This window comes from Gigantopelta aegis, chromosome 15 (genome assembly GCF_016097555.1).
Source record: "Gigantopelta aegis isolate Gae_Host chromosome 15, Gae_host_genome, whole genome shotgun sequence".
Classification (NCBI taxonomy): domain Eukaryota; kingdom Metazoa; phylum Mollusca; class Gastropoda; order Neomphalida; family Peltospiridae; genus Gigantopelta; species Gigantopelta aegis.
In genome coordinates this window covers 33,475,552-33,491,786 of record NC_054713.1, presented here as the reverse complement: position 1 = coordinate 33,491,786, position 16,235 = coordinate 33,475,552, and the positions used below count along the sequence as shown (strand labels likewise).

The 16,235-nt window shown below is 36.9% G+C and overlaps 1 protein-coding gene across 1 annotated transcript in view; it reads right to left on the bottom strand.

The window, feature by feature from the left end:
- LOC121390484 (zinc finger protein castor homolog 1-like) overlaps positions 1–16,235 on the bottom strand; it is a 62,010-nt gene that overhangs the window by 9,524 nt on the left and 36,251 nt on the right. Inside the window, exons 2-9 of the mRNA XM_041522311.1 lie at positions 12,084–12,264; positions 9,829–9,916; positions 8,055–8,219; positions 6,785–7,001; positions 4,787–4,924; positions 2,203–3,235; positions 1,486–1,608; positions 415–532 (exon numbers count right to left, since the gene is read on the bottom strand). Of these exons, the coding sequence (XP_041378245.1) occupies positions 415–532; positions 1,486–1,608; positions 2,203–3,235; positions 4,787–4,924; positions 6,785–7,001; positions 8,055–8,219; positions 9,829–9,916; positions 12,084–12,264 (2,063 nt within the window). The remainder of the gene's footprint in view (positions 1–414; positions 533–1,485; positions 1,609–2,202; positions 3,236–4,786; positions 4,925–6,784; positions 7,002–8,054; positions 8,220–9,828; positions 9,917–12,083; positions 12,265–16,235) is intronic.

Genomic DNA, 16,235 nt, shown 5'->3' with positions numbered 1-16,235 from the left:
TGTTTCTCCTACAGACTGATAAACGAACATACTCAGTTACAGTGGTAGTGTTTCTCCTGCAGACTGATAAACGAACGTACCCAGTTACAGTGGTAGTGTTTCTCCTACAGACTGATAAACGAACGTACCCAGTTACAGTGGTAGTGTTCCTCCTACAGACTGATAAACGAACATACTCAGTTACAGTGGTAGTGTTTCTCCTGCAGACTGATAAACGAACGTACCCAGTTACAGTGATAGTGTTTCTCCTACAACTGATAAACGAACGTACCCAGTTACAGTGGTAGTGTTTCTCCTACAGACTGATAAACGAACGTACCCAGTTACAGTGGTAGTGTTTCTCCTACAACTGATAAACGAACGTACCCAGTTACAGTGGTAGTGTTTCTCCTACAGACTGATAAACGAACGTACCCAGTTACAGTGGTAGTGTTTCTCCTGCAGACTGAACTGACAGCTGTGCTGACACGCCTCGTCTGCCTCGAACTTGATGTAAACCAGCGGCGTGATCCGGTCCTGGATTTCATGGAATCTGAAACAAAATAACATACAAATTAAATACTGGTCGACATCAAATCTACAGTTCAATATAGATAAAAATTAAAATTAAAATACTGGTTCACATCATCAAATCTAGTCCAATATAAATTTTAAAAAATGAAATACTGGTTAACATCGTCAAATCTACAGTCCAATATAGATAAACAAAAAATTAAATACTGGTTAACATTGATAAATCAACAGTCCAATATAGATTTAAAAAAAATTAAAATCTGGTTCACATCGTTAAATCTAGTCCAATATAGATTAAAAAAAATTAAATACTTGGTTAACATTGTCAAATCTACAGTCCAATACAGATAAATAACATACTTTTTTTTAGGTAAAAATTAAAATCTGGTCAACATCATCAAGTCCAATAGAGATAAAAAAACTTTTAAAAAAACTCTCGCCAACTTGATATAATCTGTGAACAATATAACATAATGAAACTCTGATTAGGATATCATTTTTTATTAGTTAAAACCCCTAATAAAGTTATTCATCTTCAACATCTAAATATGTTTTTCTGTATATTGCAAAGTTGTTCCCCTTTGATTACTAAAACTATTTCAGCTAAAGGAACCAGCCTCGATGGTGTTGTGATTAAGCCATCGGACATAAGGCTGGTAGGTACAGGGTTCACAGCCTGGCACCAGCTCCCACCCAGAGCGAGTTTTAACAAATCAATGGGTAGGTGTAACACCACTACACCCTCTTCTCTCTCTCACTAACAACTAACCCATTATCCTGGACAGATAGCTGAGGTGTGTGCCCAGGACAGTGTGCTTGAACCTTAATTGGATATAAGCACGAAAATAAGTTAAAATAAAAATGTTTTGGTTTTAACAAAACCACAAGAGCACATTGATTTCTTAATCATCGGTTACTGGATGTCAAACATTTGGTAATTCTGACACATAGTCTTAGAAAGAGGAAACCTACTTGGCGTGTTCGCGGACACCATCCTTAGATCTGAACAGCACGACACAGCCGTCCACCTTGCAGTGGTAGTGATCCTTGTATAGGTACTGGCAGCGGGAGTTGCAGGGGTCGTTCGCCGTGTATCTGTGATGAGACAGAGAAGCATACAGATAAAAGCTGACCTTGTATCAAGTTTCTCTAGATTTTAAGACACAAAGCTGACATTATATCCAGACCAACAATTAAACTTGATATAACAAAAAATTTTTTTTAATAAATCCAAAAAATTCCATCAAGTTATATCGTATTTGTTCTTACTCAGATATAAATAAATTTATGACGTTGTTTACATGGGTCTTGATAAGTTGCAAAATGTTTTTTAATGTGTTATCCTGTTTTCAAAATCATTGGCCGTTTGTCCTGAGAATTGAAAAGCAAACAACATATACGTCGAGATCAATGGTTGTCCAGTGGACAAGTAGAAATTTTCAATGCACTTTCATTTTGAGCAATCAAAAACATCATCCTTGTACTCTAATAAAACAAACAACTCATTTGGACAATTGAAAATATCAGTGGTCAAGCAGATTTCAAGACATACTTGTCCAGTGGACTAGTGACAAATTCTGCTTATTTCTATGGCTGTTATCTTTACATGTTTTTTGTGTAACCCATAAATAGGTTACACCAATTGTCAGTTCTCAGAAGCCTGTAATATATCATCTACAGACTATTTACCTGATCAAATAGCTTTTCCAAGCTTCGTCTTTTTCACGAGGAATTCTCCAATTTTCCGCCACACGTTGCTGCTGCATAATGTTCAGGGAAGCTGAAGATGACTGCGTCGCTGACATCAGTGCTGATGGTGCTGGTGACGCAGGAGTCACGACCATTGACGCCGATGTCGGCTGTGAATAAGTCGGAATTGGCAGGGTCAATGAATCTCCTAAATTCTCTCCCTTCACAACATCACCGTAGTTCGATAACAAGGAAGGTTCCGCACTGATCGAACCAGGGGGTGCTTTACTGACCGGGGGTGACTGGACTTCCCTTTTCACTGGGACTTCATTTGCAGGAGCAGAAGACTGGGGTGTACCACCAACAGGTGCAGACGACAAATTAACACCACTGGTGGGTGCAGCTAACGGACTTATGCAACTACTGGGTGTGGATAACTGACTTATTCCACTAACAGATGCAGATACTGGACTTATTCCACCAACAGGAACGGATACGGGACTTATATCACCTAAGGATTTGGACGGTGATGAAAGTATTCCGCTGACAGATGCCGATGGACTTATTCCACTGATGGGAATGACAGCGTTACCGTAGGCGATGGACGACCCGGATAAAGACGTAACAGGAACCATAATCGACGGACTTTTCACATCCGTGCCAGGCACCAGCACCTGTTTTCCATCCATCTCCGTGTGAACGACATTCTGGACTGCTATCGTCTTCCCCGCTTCCGTTTTGATGGTCAGCGGCAGTGACATCGACGGAATTGACTGTTGCCCCATGGGAATACTGGTCTGTGTCCCGGGCGAGAGAACCGGTAGAGTGGAAAGCAAGGGGTTCGGTTGGATGGACGCAGGTTTTGTCTGGAGTGAGGTGAAACCTTGCGGTGGCACAGCTTGACGATTTGGGGTCTGGTGGGACTGTCGTTGGACCTGTCGGAAGTTCCGGTACGCGTTTTCAAAGTCTCGTCTCTCATGTCGCCGCTTGTGAGAATATAGCTGAGCCGTTGAATGAAGCACGTAGTTGCAGCCTGCAATTAAAAAAAAGATACTAATTTTAGCTTTTTGGAACTGGACCATTAATAAGAAGGAAGGAAGGAAATGTTTTATTTAATGACGCATTTTATTTATGGTTATATGGAATCGGACATATGGTTAAGGACCACACAAATATTGAGAGAGGAAACCTGCTGATGCCACTTCGTGGACTACTTTTTTCGATTAGCAGCAAGGGATCTTTTATATGCACCATCCCACAGACCTTTGTTGCACCAGCTGGAATGAGAAATAGCCCAATAGAACCATTAATAATACTTGTTTTAAATAATCTGGTTGCTTTTGTTTCTTCTTTTTTTTTACAATAAATTTTTTTTAACTTAATTTTAGCTTCTTTAGAACTGGAACATGGTTCCAATAATCTGAATTAAAGTTATTTGATTTCTTTTTTAATAGGTTGCAGCCTTCAATAAAAAAAGAAAAGAAAAAAGAGAGAGACTAATTTTAACTTTTAAAAACTAGAACATGAATACTTGTTTCAAACAATCTCAGATTTCCTGCTGAGAAAAAATATGATCCGCTGAAAATAAAGGTGAGCATGCAGAGGGTTTGGGACAATGTATGGAAAACTATGACCTCTGAGATGTATTTTAAATCATTATAAAATTAATATATAACAGAAACACAAGTTAAACAGCAGATGAGATAATTGTACATACATTTGTCTTTTGAAAAATTACCTGTGATGTTTTGATAATTTTAGCAGGTGAGCTATAGGTTTGAAAAATGGACTGCTTTTCGCTTTTCACAGGCCACTATTTTGAGAACTGTTATCTGAATTTAAGGTTATTAGTTTTCTCTTGTAACATCTCAGTTTGAAATATATATTTGCAGAACAGTCAGACACTTTCATGTTCATATGCATCTTGAAACAAAAATGCATGTTTTTAAGTAACATATGTATGAGCATGATTTAACTTTATGAGCACTCTGGCAAATTTGATCAGCCAATATGCACCAATTTCACTTAGCCAAACAAAATATGAAGAATTTTATTTATTTGATTTTGAATCATCTTTCTGGCATTTAAATAATACAATTTATATAAAGCATAAAGCCTAAAAGTATCTACAATGTATATATAATAAAATAAAGTGGGTAATTTGTACATTCCAATTGAGAAATTTGACTTCAAAAGAAGGAATTGAACCAAAAAAAGCATTCTAAGAGTACTGCTAAAGCAAAACATGTCCCCAACCAGGCTTCACAAATTTTTAAATGGGCCATAACTCTGTCAAAGATAGCAAAATCCATTTTTGACAATTATGGCCCTTGAATAAATTCCCATGAGTCTTGATTGGGCTACAATGTAAAAATGGGAAAATCCCCATGAAAGGCAAACTTGATCTAAAACTCTACATGACAAAGCTATAAACAAATTCTCAGCTCAATAACTTGAAACATTGTGAAAACAAAGTCAGGAAAATTATATGTGGGACAGACAGACAGACAGACAGATAGGGGACTAACAACATAGCCTTTGGCGAATAGTGTGCAATATATGGACGTTATGAAAACAACGTTACCTGATCTAATACAGTGGATGTGATTGCTGATCTTGGAGTAGCGGCAGTTGGTAAAAGAACAGTGCTCGTACTTCATAAACTTCTTAAAACCGTCGCGACTCAGAACTTCATCTTTCTGGTGGTAACTCTTGTGCTTTTCTGAAGTAAGCAAACAACAAAAGAATATTTAACTATTTACTACTTAACTAGAACAAAAACTGCACACACTTTTATAGCTACAAGTATAAAAAAAAATATTTTATTACCTACGAGGTATAGCATAACGAGGGTCATATTTATCGTACGATTTCCCTCGTATGTCATAACTAAATCGTATGTCCTCCTGACATTGTCGTTTAATGATTGGCTGTTGTAAGAGTACATTTCTTTCTGATTGGGTGACACGACATTCCACAGATACTACTTTCTTCATTAGTACATGTTTATTTCGAGTATAAGCTGATCACATGCCGTAATGATAAATACGTGTTTTTAATTAATTTAATAAAACATTAATTGATTATTTATGATAACTTGTATTCTATTACGATGTAGTTGTGACACATCAAACACTTAATTATGAATATAACGTTCACAACTGTTAGAAATCTATACTAAGGTCGATGAGTCACTTTTCGCACCCTTGTTTTGGCTTCGTACATAATAAATGTGGCATATCTTACCATAATTTCACTTGAAAGCCATATTTAGTCAAAGGTACAATGTTTTAATCACAAGATTTTCTTCAAACACATTCAGGTGCGTTAATAATGTTAAAAAAAAATAAATTCAATAGCAATTTTGCACTATAATTTTTCTAGCATTCTTAAAACGGAAACGTCATGTACCCAATTTATAGTTATTGTAAGGAGATGCAAACTGACGTCATTGGAATAATGACGTCATTCAAATTCAAAACTAATTATTTCAATTACTGTGTATTTGTTTGCTTTTTAGTATACAAATGCTTTACAATGTACAGCTGTTGATACATGTGTACTCTACTTATGGGCGTATAAATATCACGTAACTTTAGAACAGGTTGTAATTTGGTTTTCAAGACATCAATGAACAAACATTACTCCGCAGTTAAGGAAACGTTAGTTTGTAAACAATGATTGGAATGTTCATTTAGCAAGACAGTTCTACGGTAATAAACAGAATATTACATTCGTATCCATGACAGGCGATGTTTACGACACTCGTGCCTAAATTATTGCATTTCACTCGCTTTCGCTCGGGAAATATGATGATTTAGGCACTCGTGTCGTAAACATCGTCTGTCATGGACACTCATATAATATCCTCTATATATGAGTTAGAAGTGAGGATGGGGGTCAGGGGAAAGAAGTACTGTTCCAACAAATCTGAAATTGAAGTAGAGTGAAAGTCCTCTAAACCGGACACCCTTTGGATCAAGTAAAAAGTCTGGTATCTGGTTTAGAGAGTTTCTCTTCTGCACAAATATTTTAAAAGAGACCATGAAAAATTTCCGTTTTTGAGGGAATTCCGAATTACAGAGTGTCTGGTTTTAACAGGTTTTGCTGTACATCCTTTAATTGCTAATCAAATCGCTTAATAATAATAACTGGTGACTTATCTATTCTACTTTTTGTCTTTCTCAAATTAACTTCTCATGGACTTAATAATTTTTTTTGTAAAACTACTCTTCAGTATAGTTAAAAGTTTGTTTTGTTTTACAACACCACTAGAGCACATTGATTCATTAATCATCGGCTATTTTTTGGATGCCAAACATTTGGTAATTTTGACATAATAGTCTTAAGAGTGGAAACCCACATTTTCCCATTAGTAGCAAGGCACCATCCCACAGACAGGATAGCACATACCACGGCCTTTGATATAACAGTCGTGGTGGACTGGCTGGAACATGCAATAGCCTAATGGACCCACCAAGTAGGATTGATCCCAGACCAAGTATGCAGCAAGCGAGCATTTTACAACTGGGAAATGTCTCTCCCCCCCCCCACTCTTTAGTGTTACTCTATTTGTTCTTACCCATGTCAGCTTTGTTTTTGAAGGTGAAGTTACAGGTGGCTCGTCGACAGTGGAAATGTGTCGTGCGCTGACCGTAGAACGAGCAGGAAGTCGTCCCACAATCCTCTGTGGCACGGAATCGCTGAAATCCTTCCTGGATGATGGCCGAATCCTTTCGGTGGTAGTTCGCATGCATCTGGACATCTGAGGTACTGATGTATACTTTATCACAGCCATTCTGCAAACAAAAATATAGTGAATTTTAAGATGCACTTTTAGATAGCAGAGTAAATCCTTTCTGATGACACCCAAGTCTATAGTCTATTGGCTTTAATAAAATCTTGTCCATATAAACAAGCATGTAATTAAAAGTGTGATCATTTTGTAAAGTCTCTAACCAAATTGTGGTTACCTCAGAGACTATAACCTGATGGGGGGGGGGGGGAGGGCCCTCAGAGACTATAACCTGATGGGGGAGGGCCCTCAGAGACTATAACCTGATGGGGGGAGGGCCCTCAGAGACTATAACCCTGATGGGGGAGGGGGGAGGGCCTTCATGGGGGAGACAGAGACTATACCCTGATGGGGGGAGGGCCCTCAGAGACTATACCTTGATGGGGGAGGGTCCTCAGAGACTATACCCTGATGGGGGAGGGCCCTCAGAGACTATAACCTGATGGGGGGAGGGCCCTCAGAGACTATAACCCTGATGGGGGGAGGGCCATCAGAGACTATAACCTGATAGGGGGGAGGGCCCTCAGAGACTAACCTGATGGGAGGGCCCTCAGAGACTAACCTGATGGGAGGGCCCTCAGAGACTCTAACCTGATGGGGTCAGACTTATATTTCTTACTTCAGTCGTCCATGATAATGGTATCCAACATCCACTCATGTAGTATTCTCTACACCCATCCACCTAGGGATATAGACAGCTTGACATGTGCAGAATGTTGTCATTTAGTCAAAACAACATCAGTAAGTTTATACTGACAATTTATCAAACCCAAAGGAGAGAACCAGTAGATCTAACAGCACTGCGTGGACTCCCCATGTCAAGGTGACATTTTGTCTATAAATAATAACTTAAACATCCACCAATCACACTTCACCTTTTATAACGTTATACAGGAGAATGTTTTCAAATTCTTTTCAAATCACTGACATGATTTTGCAAGTAAGGTTTTGACTGGTCGAATGAAAGGTCAACTGGACATGAGTTCCAACGGGGTGCAGTTAGATCCACAGGTAATAGTAATTAACCAGTGAAGCTCATTTTAATTAGCTTGAATACCTGTATACAATGATAGTGTGTCTGGCGTCCATTGTGAGTACATCTGTTATACTTCTTACTGCAGTCATCCATGGGACTGAAGCGGAGGAAGCCATGTTGGAGTGAGTCCTCGCGCTTCTTGTGCCACTTGAAGTGGCGAACCATCTCCTCCTTCTTAACAAACACCTGTGAAAACACACTTTATTAATGAATTATCTTAACAAACAACCGTTACATACAGTTTATTAATGAATTATCTAACAAACGCCTGCTTCATACCAGGTCTCCGAACATTGCGAGAACGATCGTTTCGTTCACGCGAATCTAATTTTGCATAACCTATTATTAATTTTTTTTTTAATTTGGTCACAATTTACTTTGATAACGGGATACGCAAAAAGGAACTGAGTTACCTGGATTTATTTCTGCGTAAACGATAAAAGGGTCATACAGATTTTCAATTCTCAGAGGCCTGCGTCAAGTTTGGTAATTTGACATATAGTCTTAGAGAAGAAACCCGCTACATTTTTCCCATTACCAGCAAGGGGTCTTTTATATGCACCATCCCACAGACAGGATAACACATACCATGGCCTTTAATATAACAGATGTGGTGCACTGACTGGAATGAGAAATAGCTCAATGGGCCTACTGATGGCGATTGATCCCAGACCCGACCAGGAAGTTTTAGCACTGGGCTACGTCTCAACCCTACATGCAAAGGGGAGCTAAAAATAACTCTCCTTTGAACTAGTGAACTAGCAAGAAGTTAGCTCCCCTTCTATAGCGAGGTTTGAGACAATATAGGTTGTAGACGCATCACAAGGGGTTTATGGATTTTTATACCCTCTGTATGCTCTTGTACCTCTTGCCTTCTGTTCGGGGTACAAAAGCATACAGAGGCTATAAAAATTCATAAACTCCTCATGATGCTTCTACAATAAATTTACCTTGCCAACATGTTTAATTACAAGATTTTCTTCAAACACATTCAGGTGCATTAATAATGTTCAAACAAAAAACATTCAATAGCAACGTCATGTACCCAGTTTAGTGTTATGGTAAGGAGATGTAAAGTGATGTCATTGGAATACTGACGTCATTCAAATTCAAAATTAGCTGCATTATTACAATGCTTAGCCACATTAAAATGCTCGCTTTTCTTCAATTTCATTTTCCGAGTGGTTAGCAAATAGTTTGACAGCCATGTTTTATTTACGTTGGTAACAGACAAATTTTTGCATGGCACATTAATACAATAACAACAGTCCGATGTTACAGGTGGGTATAAAAGATTTGACTCCGCTCACGTGGGGTATACGGGTTTTGTCAAAGGCTAACTAACCAATGAAATTTGATTCTTTTATATGAAGGCGAGATAATGATAATGATCTCACTACTTACCTAAAAGCTACAGTCCAGACAATGATAATGATCTCACTACTTACCTTAAAAGCTAGTCCAGACAATGACAATGATCTCACTACTTACCTTAAAGCTGCAGTCCAGACAATGATAACGATCTCACTACTTACCTTAAAGCTACAGTCCAGACAATGGTAATGATCTCACTACTTACCTTAAAGCTAGTCCAGACAATGACAATGATATCACTACTTACCTTAAAGCTGCAGTCCAGACAATGATAACGATCTCACTACTTACCTTAAAGCTACAGTCCAAACAATGATAATGATCTCACTACTTACCTTAAAGCTAGTCCAGACAATGACAATGATCTCACTACTTACCTTAAAGCTGCAGTCCAGACAATGACAATGATCTCACTACTTACCTTAAAGCTGCAGTCCAGACAATGGTAATGATCTCGGTAGCCCAGATCTTTACAATGAGGGTTAGCACAGTCATCTTCATTACTGTATCTGTAATAAAAAAAATTAAAATATTAGACAAGTAATGTGTTAGTAATAAAACATGAATAGAAGTTAGTAAAAATTCGCCAATTGTTTTTTAAATTCGCAATTGCCGAATTTGATGAGTGGCAGAGCTAGCCCTACCACTAGAGCACACTGTTTAATTAATCATCAGCTAATAATTAAATTTCTGCTACATTCATTACAGCATAAAATCATCCCACTGGTCCAGACGTAGCAATGGGAGTTTGTTCAATTATCGATGAATGTAAAATTTACCGTGTCAGGGAAAGTCATATCTGATGATGTCATTTTATATGAGCAAGTTGTCTTATTGAGCGTTATTGTTTATGGACCAAAAATAATTCAAAGTAAAGTATGAAGTTTTAGAGTTATTATTAGCAAGTATGATTCTAATTTAATTATAAGTATTGTCTGTTATTTCTTTTACATTCATCTGGGTATGAAAAAAAAAAATCATCTGGAAACATATGTTAGAATGGCTTCACCGATTCACACAGTTTGCGGATGATTTGTTTTTGGTTCATACCCTGATGAACGTAAAAGAAATAACAGACGATCCTTAATTAGACAAGTAATAAAACATTAATAGAAGTTAATAATTTTGAATGCTTTTCTAATCATTCAGCATCTTTTGTACCGAAAGACGTTAGTAGTGTACAAGTGATCAGTTATAATAAAAACAAATTTATGAGTTGGGCTCTCTTGATGTAACGATCAACTGCAAAATCCATAATGGACGTCTGTGGAAAATATTTTTACCATATACAGTGAAACCTCTCAAGACTGGACCCTCTGTAAACTGGAACTTCCTCAAAACAGGACGCTTTATACCGAGTCCCTTTTTAAAAGCCAATACAGAACTTAACCTCTCTAAATGGGATCCCTCTTAAAACCGGATATTTGTCTTGGTCCCAAATGTGTCCGATTTAGAGGGATTTGACTATAGTTGACAAGGGTTGAAATAATATATAGAACTGGCCTCCAAGATAAGTGAAGTTAGGGGCCAGTTGGCAATAAACACGACTATGGTTAGGCTCCTATGCAAAAATGTAGTCACCAATGTCGATCATGCATGCGACCCACCAATTAAAACCCCAGACAGATAAAATGCATGTGAAATGACAGGTGTGTGGCAAGAACCTGTTGCAGTTGGAGAGACAAGGACTGGGATGTGGAGGTGGACAGTAAAAAAAATTGAAAGATAGGAGCTGGAAGATCTGGAAGAAATGAGGTGGAAGTCAAAGGAGAAAATGGAAAGGGGCAGTGGGATAAAAAAAAAAAAATTAAAATTAAAAATACATGTGAAATCTTTTGAAGTTTGGGTTTGTTTTCATGCAAAAGTAAAGAAATAAGATACTGAATACCTATTAAAGGGACATACCCTAGTTTTTAAACACTAAAGCATATTTTTTACTATTATAGCCATTTTTGACAACTGAAATCATACTTTACTTAGATTTTATTGTTTAGATTATCAATTTCCGTACATTCGAAGTGTTTTTAATATCACAAAATCCATTTCTCATATTTTAAAAAACGCACGTGTGTCTGAGAAGTAAGAGCTATTAATCTATTTTTAGATGTTATTTCATCATTTCAAAGTCACAGACTCATGTTTCACTCAATTGTAACTTTATCCAAATGCGTTACAGGTTTGTAGATTAACTGAACTTCGTGTTAATTTTCACGGGTTGAAACTAGGATATGTCCGTTTAAAAGTAGACCGGCCTCAATGGCGTCGTGGTTAGGCCATCGGTCTACAGGCTGGTAGGTACTGGGTTCGGATCCCAGTCGAGGCATGGGATTTTTAATCCAGATACCGACTCCAAACCCTGAGTGAGTGCTCCGCAAGGCTCAATGGGTAGGTGTAAACCACTTGCACTGACCAGTGATCCATAACTGGTTCAACAAAGGCCATGGTTTGTGCCATCCTGCCTGTGGAAAGCGCAAATAAAAGATCCCTTGCTGCGAAACGGAAGAATAGCCCATGAAGTGGCGACAGCGGGTTTCCTCTCAAAATCTGTGTGATCTTTAACCATATGTCTGACGCCATATAACCATAAATAAAATGTGTTGAGTGTGTCGTTAAATAAAACATTTCTTTCTTTCTTTAAAAGTAAAATGAGCAAATGTGAAAAGGGAGACAACTCACCTTTTTAAGTATTTTGTATAATCCGGGTAACCGGCAATCTGTTTGGCTTGACTTAGTTTTCGCCCCGGACTTGTCACTGATTTGACGAAACTTCCCGAGACTGGAGACTTCAGTCCACGTATATGAGACAACTTGAACTTGGAAAACTCCCCACCAGCATTTCGGTTGAGATGTTTGGGGCCTAAAAGACAAAAATGTTGATTCACGCATGAATTATAACATACATTTTAAACTGAGATGATACAAATTCAGGTTTAATGATCTACATGTAGTTTTTTGGGGGGTTTTAAACGAGAAAAAATTGAAAATTAGAAAAATCGTTCTAGGGGATTAAGATGTTTGGGGCCTATAGAAGCAGTGTTTGAGATTAAAATTTGGGGGCAGTATCCCAGCTGAATACTAACATTTCAAAATCTGGTATCTCACCTGAGAATTTAGTATTATATGGTATCCCGGTGGGATACTAGGTTCTTGAAGTCTGGTATCCAAAATTAAATTCTGGTATCCCCAGGATATCGGGATACCGTTAATCTCGAACACTGCTAGAAGAATTTTTTTTTTTAATTCACACATAAATTAAATCATATATTTTATACTGAGATTATACACATACTAGAGACAGTAGAGACCAACTTACACATGACATATATCGATTATGTTTCATAGTGTTACTTTTTAAATTTAATTTTAGAAGTGTATTAAACCCAGGAAGAAGGAAGGAAGGAAGGAAGGAAGGAAATGTTTTATTTAACGACGCACTCAACACATTTTATTTACAGTTATATGGCGTCCGACATATGGTTAAGGACCACACAGATATTGAGAGAGGAAACCCGCTGTCACCACTTCATAGGCTACTCTTTTTGATTAGCAGCAAGGGATCTTTTATATGCACCATCCCAAACACAGGATAACACATACCACGGCCTTTGATACACCAGTCATGGTGCACTGGCTGGAGCGAGAAATAAACCAAAGACAGGATAGTACATATCACAGCCTTTGTTACACCAGTCGTGGTGCACTGGCTGAAACGAGAAGTAGCCCAATGGGCCCACCGACGGGGATCAATCCTAGAGCCTAGGCAGAGCCTTGACAAATACCGATTAACATATGACTTGGTTGATATTTTCCATTTTAAAAAGTACTCATTACGAATCCTATATATCTTAAATGGGTCTCCATAATCTAAGTTATCTGAGGATCAATTAATTATTGTCCTTAGTTTTGTCCATTGTAATGTCTGGTATGTACTGTCATGTATATGAGAAAATGCTTATAAAAATTCCTTGTGGCTGTAATGGGAAAATGTAGCAGGTTTCCTGTAAGACTATGTTTGACATGCAACAGACGATAATTAATATATCAATGTGCCCAAGTGCATGGTATTGTTAAACAAAATAAACTTGTAACTAAAACATTTTAATTTAAAGGGACATTCCTGAGTTTGCTGCAATTTTTAAGATATTATCGACTAACAGAGACTTTTTAACGATTGTAATTACATATCAAATATATTTTTCTGTATAAAATATTATTGGCTGTATATTAAACGTGTTTCTAATCATTCTAATATTTGTACTAGGTTAAATTTCATTTTTATTTCCTAAAATATAATTTTTTCGTACATATGAAATTATTTGAAGACAAAATCCAGTTTGGGCATCTTACAAATATAAAGACGACCAGAAACACATTGAATATACAGACACTGATATTCTAAACAAGAAAATATATTTAATATGTAAGTTTAATCATAGAAATATTTTATTAGTAGGAGACATCTTACAATGCAGCAAACTCAGGAATGTCCCTTTAAAAAAAAATATTTTTCAGCATATTGTATTTAACATTCCCATTACAAACCACATTAGACAAATATAGCTGCAGTATAGTCCTTTTTTAAAAATCTTTCTCTTTAACTAACATGACCTGAACAATAGGTTATCATAACGTGACACTGCACTAAATTTATCTGCCTATCTTATTGACATAAACAAAGAAATGTACAGCATCTATTTTTGGTACGGCAATGCTTACATAAGTTTTTATTACATACTTTAATTTCATTAATGTTGTTTGCTAAGGTACAAATATGCAAGGCTATTCATAAAACAATTATCTGCCGTATGCAAAGGTTGTTCTAGAATTCATCATGGGGGTGGGGTAGGGGGTGGGGGGAGAGAGATGGTTTCACTCACTCACTCAGGGACGGACGTAGCCTAGTGGTAAATGTTCACCAGTCTGGGATCAATCCTCACCTGTGGGCTCATTGAATTATGACTGGTATATCAAAGGCTGTGGTATGTGCTCTCCTGTCTGTGGGATGGTGTATATCTTTTAAATGGTGGTCATGTGGTGTAAAAAGAGGTCACATACATTTCTTTTAAATAACAGTCATCTACTTTTTTTTTTAAAAGGACGCATGTATAATTTTTTAAATGATAGTCACACACATTACTTTAAAATGGCAGTTACATGTATGTACATTTCTTTTAAATGGTTATCATTTAATTACTATAAATTGTGGTCATTTATTTTCTTTATTAAATGGCTGCCATGTATATTTTATTTTAAATGATGGTCATGTGTATTTCTTTATAAATGGGGGGTGGCTCAGTGGTACAGCACTTGCTTGATGCACGGTCGGTCTGGGATTGATCCCCATCGGTGGGCCCATTGGGCTATTTCTCGTTCCAGCCAGTGCACTTGACTGGTATATCAAAGGCCGTGGTATGGGCTATCCTGTCTATACAATGGTGCATATAAAAGATCCCATGCTGCTAATCGAAAAGAATAGCCCATGAAGTGGTGACAGCGGGTTTCCTCTCTGAAAATCTATGTGGTCCTTAACCATATGTCCGACACCATATAACCATAAATAAAATGTGTTGAGTGCGTCATTAAATAAAACATTTCTTTCCTTCCTTCTTTCTAAATGGTGGTAACGTATATTTCTTTTTAAATGGTGGCCATGTATATATTTCTTTCTAAATGGTGGTAACGTATATTTCTTTTTAAATGGTGGCCATGTATATATTTCTTTCTAAATGGTGGTAACGTATATTTCTTTTTAAATGGTGGCCATGTATATATTTCTTTCTAAATGGTAGCCATGTATATTTTTTTCTAAATGGTGGTAAGGTATATTTCTTTTTAAATGGTGGCCATGTGTATTTCTTTTTAAACGGCGATAGTGTAATATCACTCAATCTTTTATCAAATTTCCCAGCCTGATATATTATGCAAGTAACGGTAAGGTAAGAACACACTGTCCTGTTTGATTTAAGTATAAAAAAAGCATTCACGCTATAAAACTTGTCAAACAAACAGATCAATAGCCGTACGAACATGTTTCCTCAGACTTGTCCTGACGATTTCTAAAGATTATTTCAAACGTTTCTGACCCATTTTTATTATTGCTTTGAAATCGGGCGATTTTGTGAGTTATGATAAAAATGCTCCTTTTCAACAAACTTCATTTTGGAATACCTCCAAGTTTTAACAGGGCTATTTCATGTAACACAGTTAAGAAAAGTATTCAACCAAAGAAAGACGAAAAAAGAAAGAAAAAAAAACAACTACTATACAAATGTATAACAAATGTGCACAAATGAATATGTTATCGTTAAAGTCAGATCATATTTACATTTTATATACCTTTTTTTCCCTTCTTTTACCTCCTATCATATTTACATTTTATTTAGGATTTTTGTATTTATTATTATTATTATTATTTTTTTTTTTTTTTTTAAGTTTCTAGTCAATGATTTAATATGTATACTCAGATAACAAAAAGTAGCTGTATTTTGCAGAACTTTTCAAGATTTAAAATTAATTACTTTTTTTTTTAAATGACAGTACATGGGCTCGATAGTGTAGTGGATAAGCTATCAGACTAAAAACTGACAGGTACTGGGTAGGGTCTCAATGAATACTCAAGTACCCGGGCACGGGCCCAGTCTATAGCAAGACTCGAGTCCGTTCACAGGACTCGAGAGTACCCATGCAAGGAAGAGCACTCTCATTTAATTATATTTTTTTAAGTCATCTTGCCATATACGTTCCGCTGGTTACATTATAGGGCTATGGAGGGAAAATAAAAGTCAAATGTGTGGTATGCAAAGTTAAAAAGAGCACATTTATTTTTAT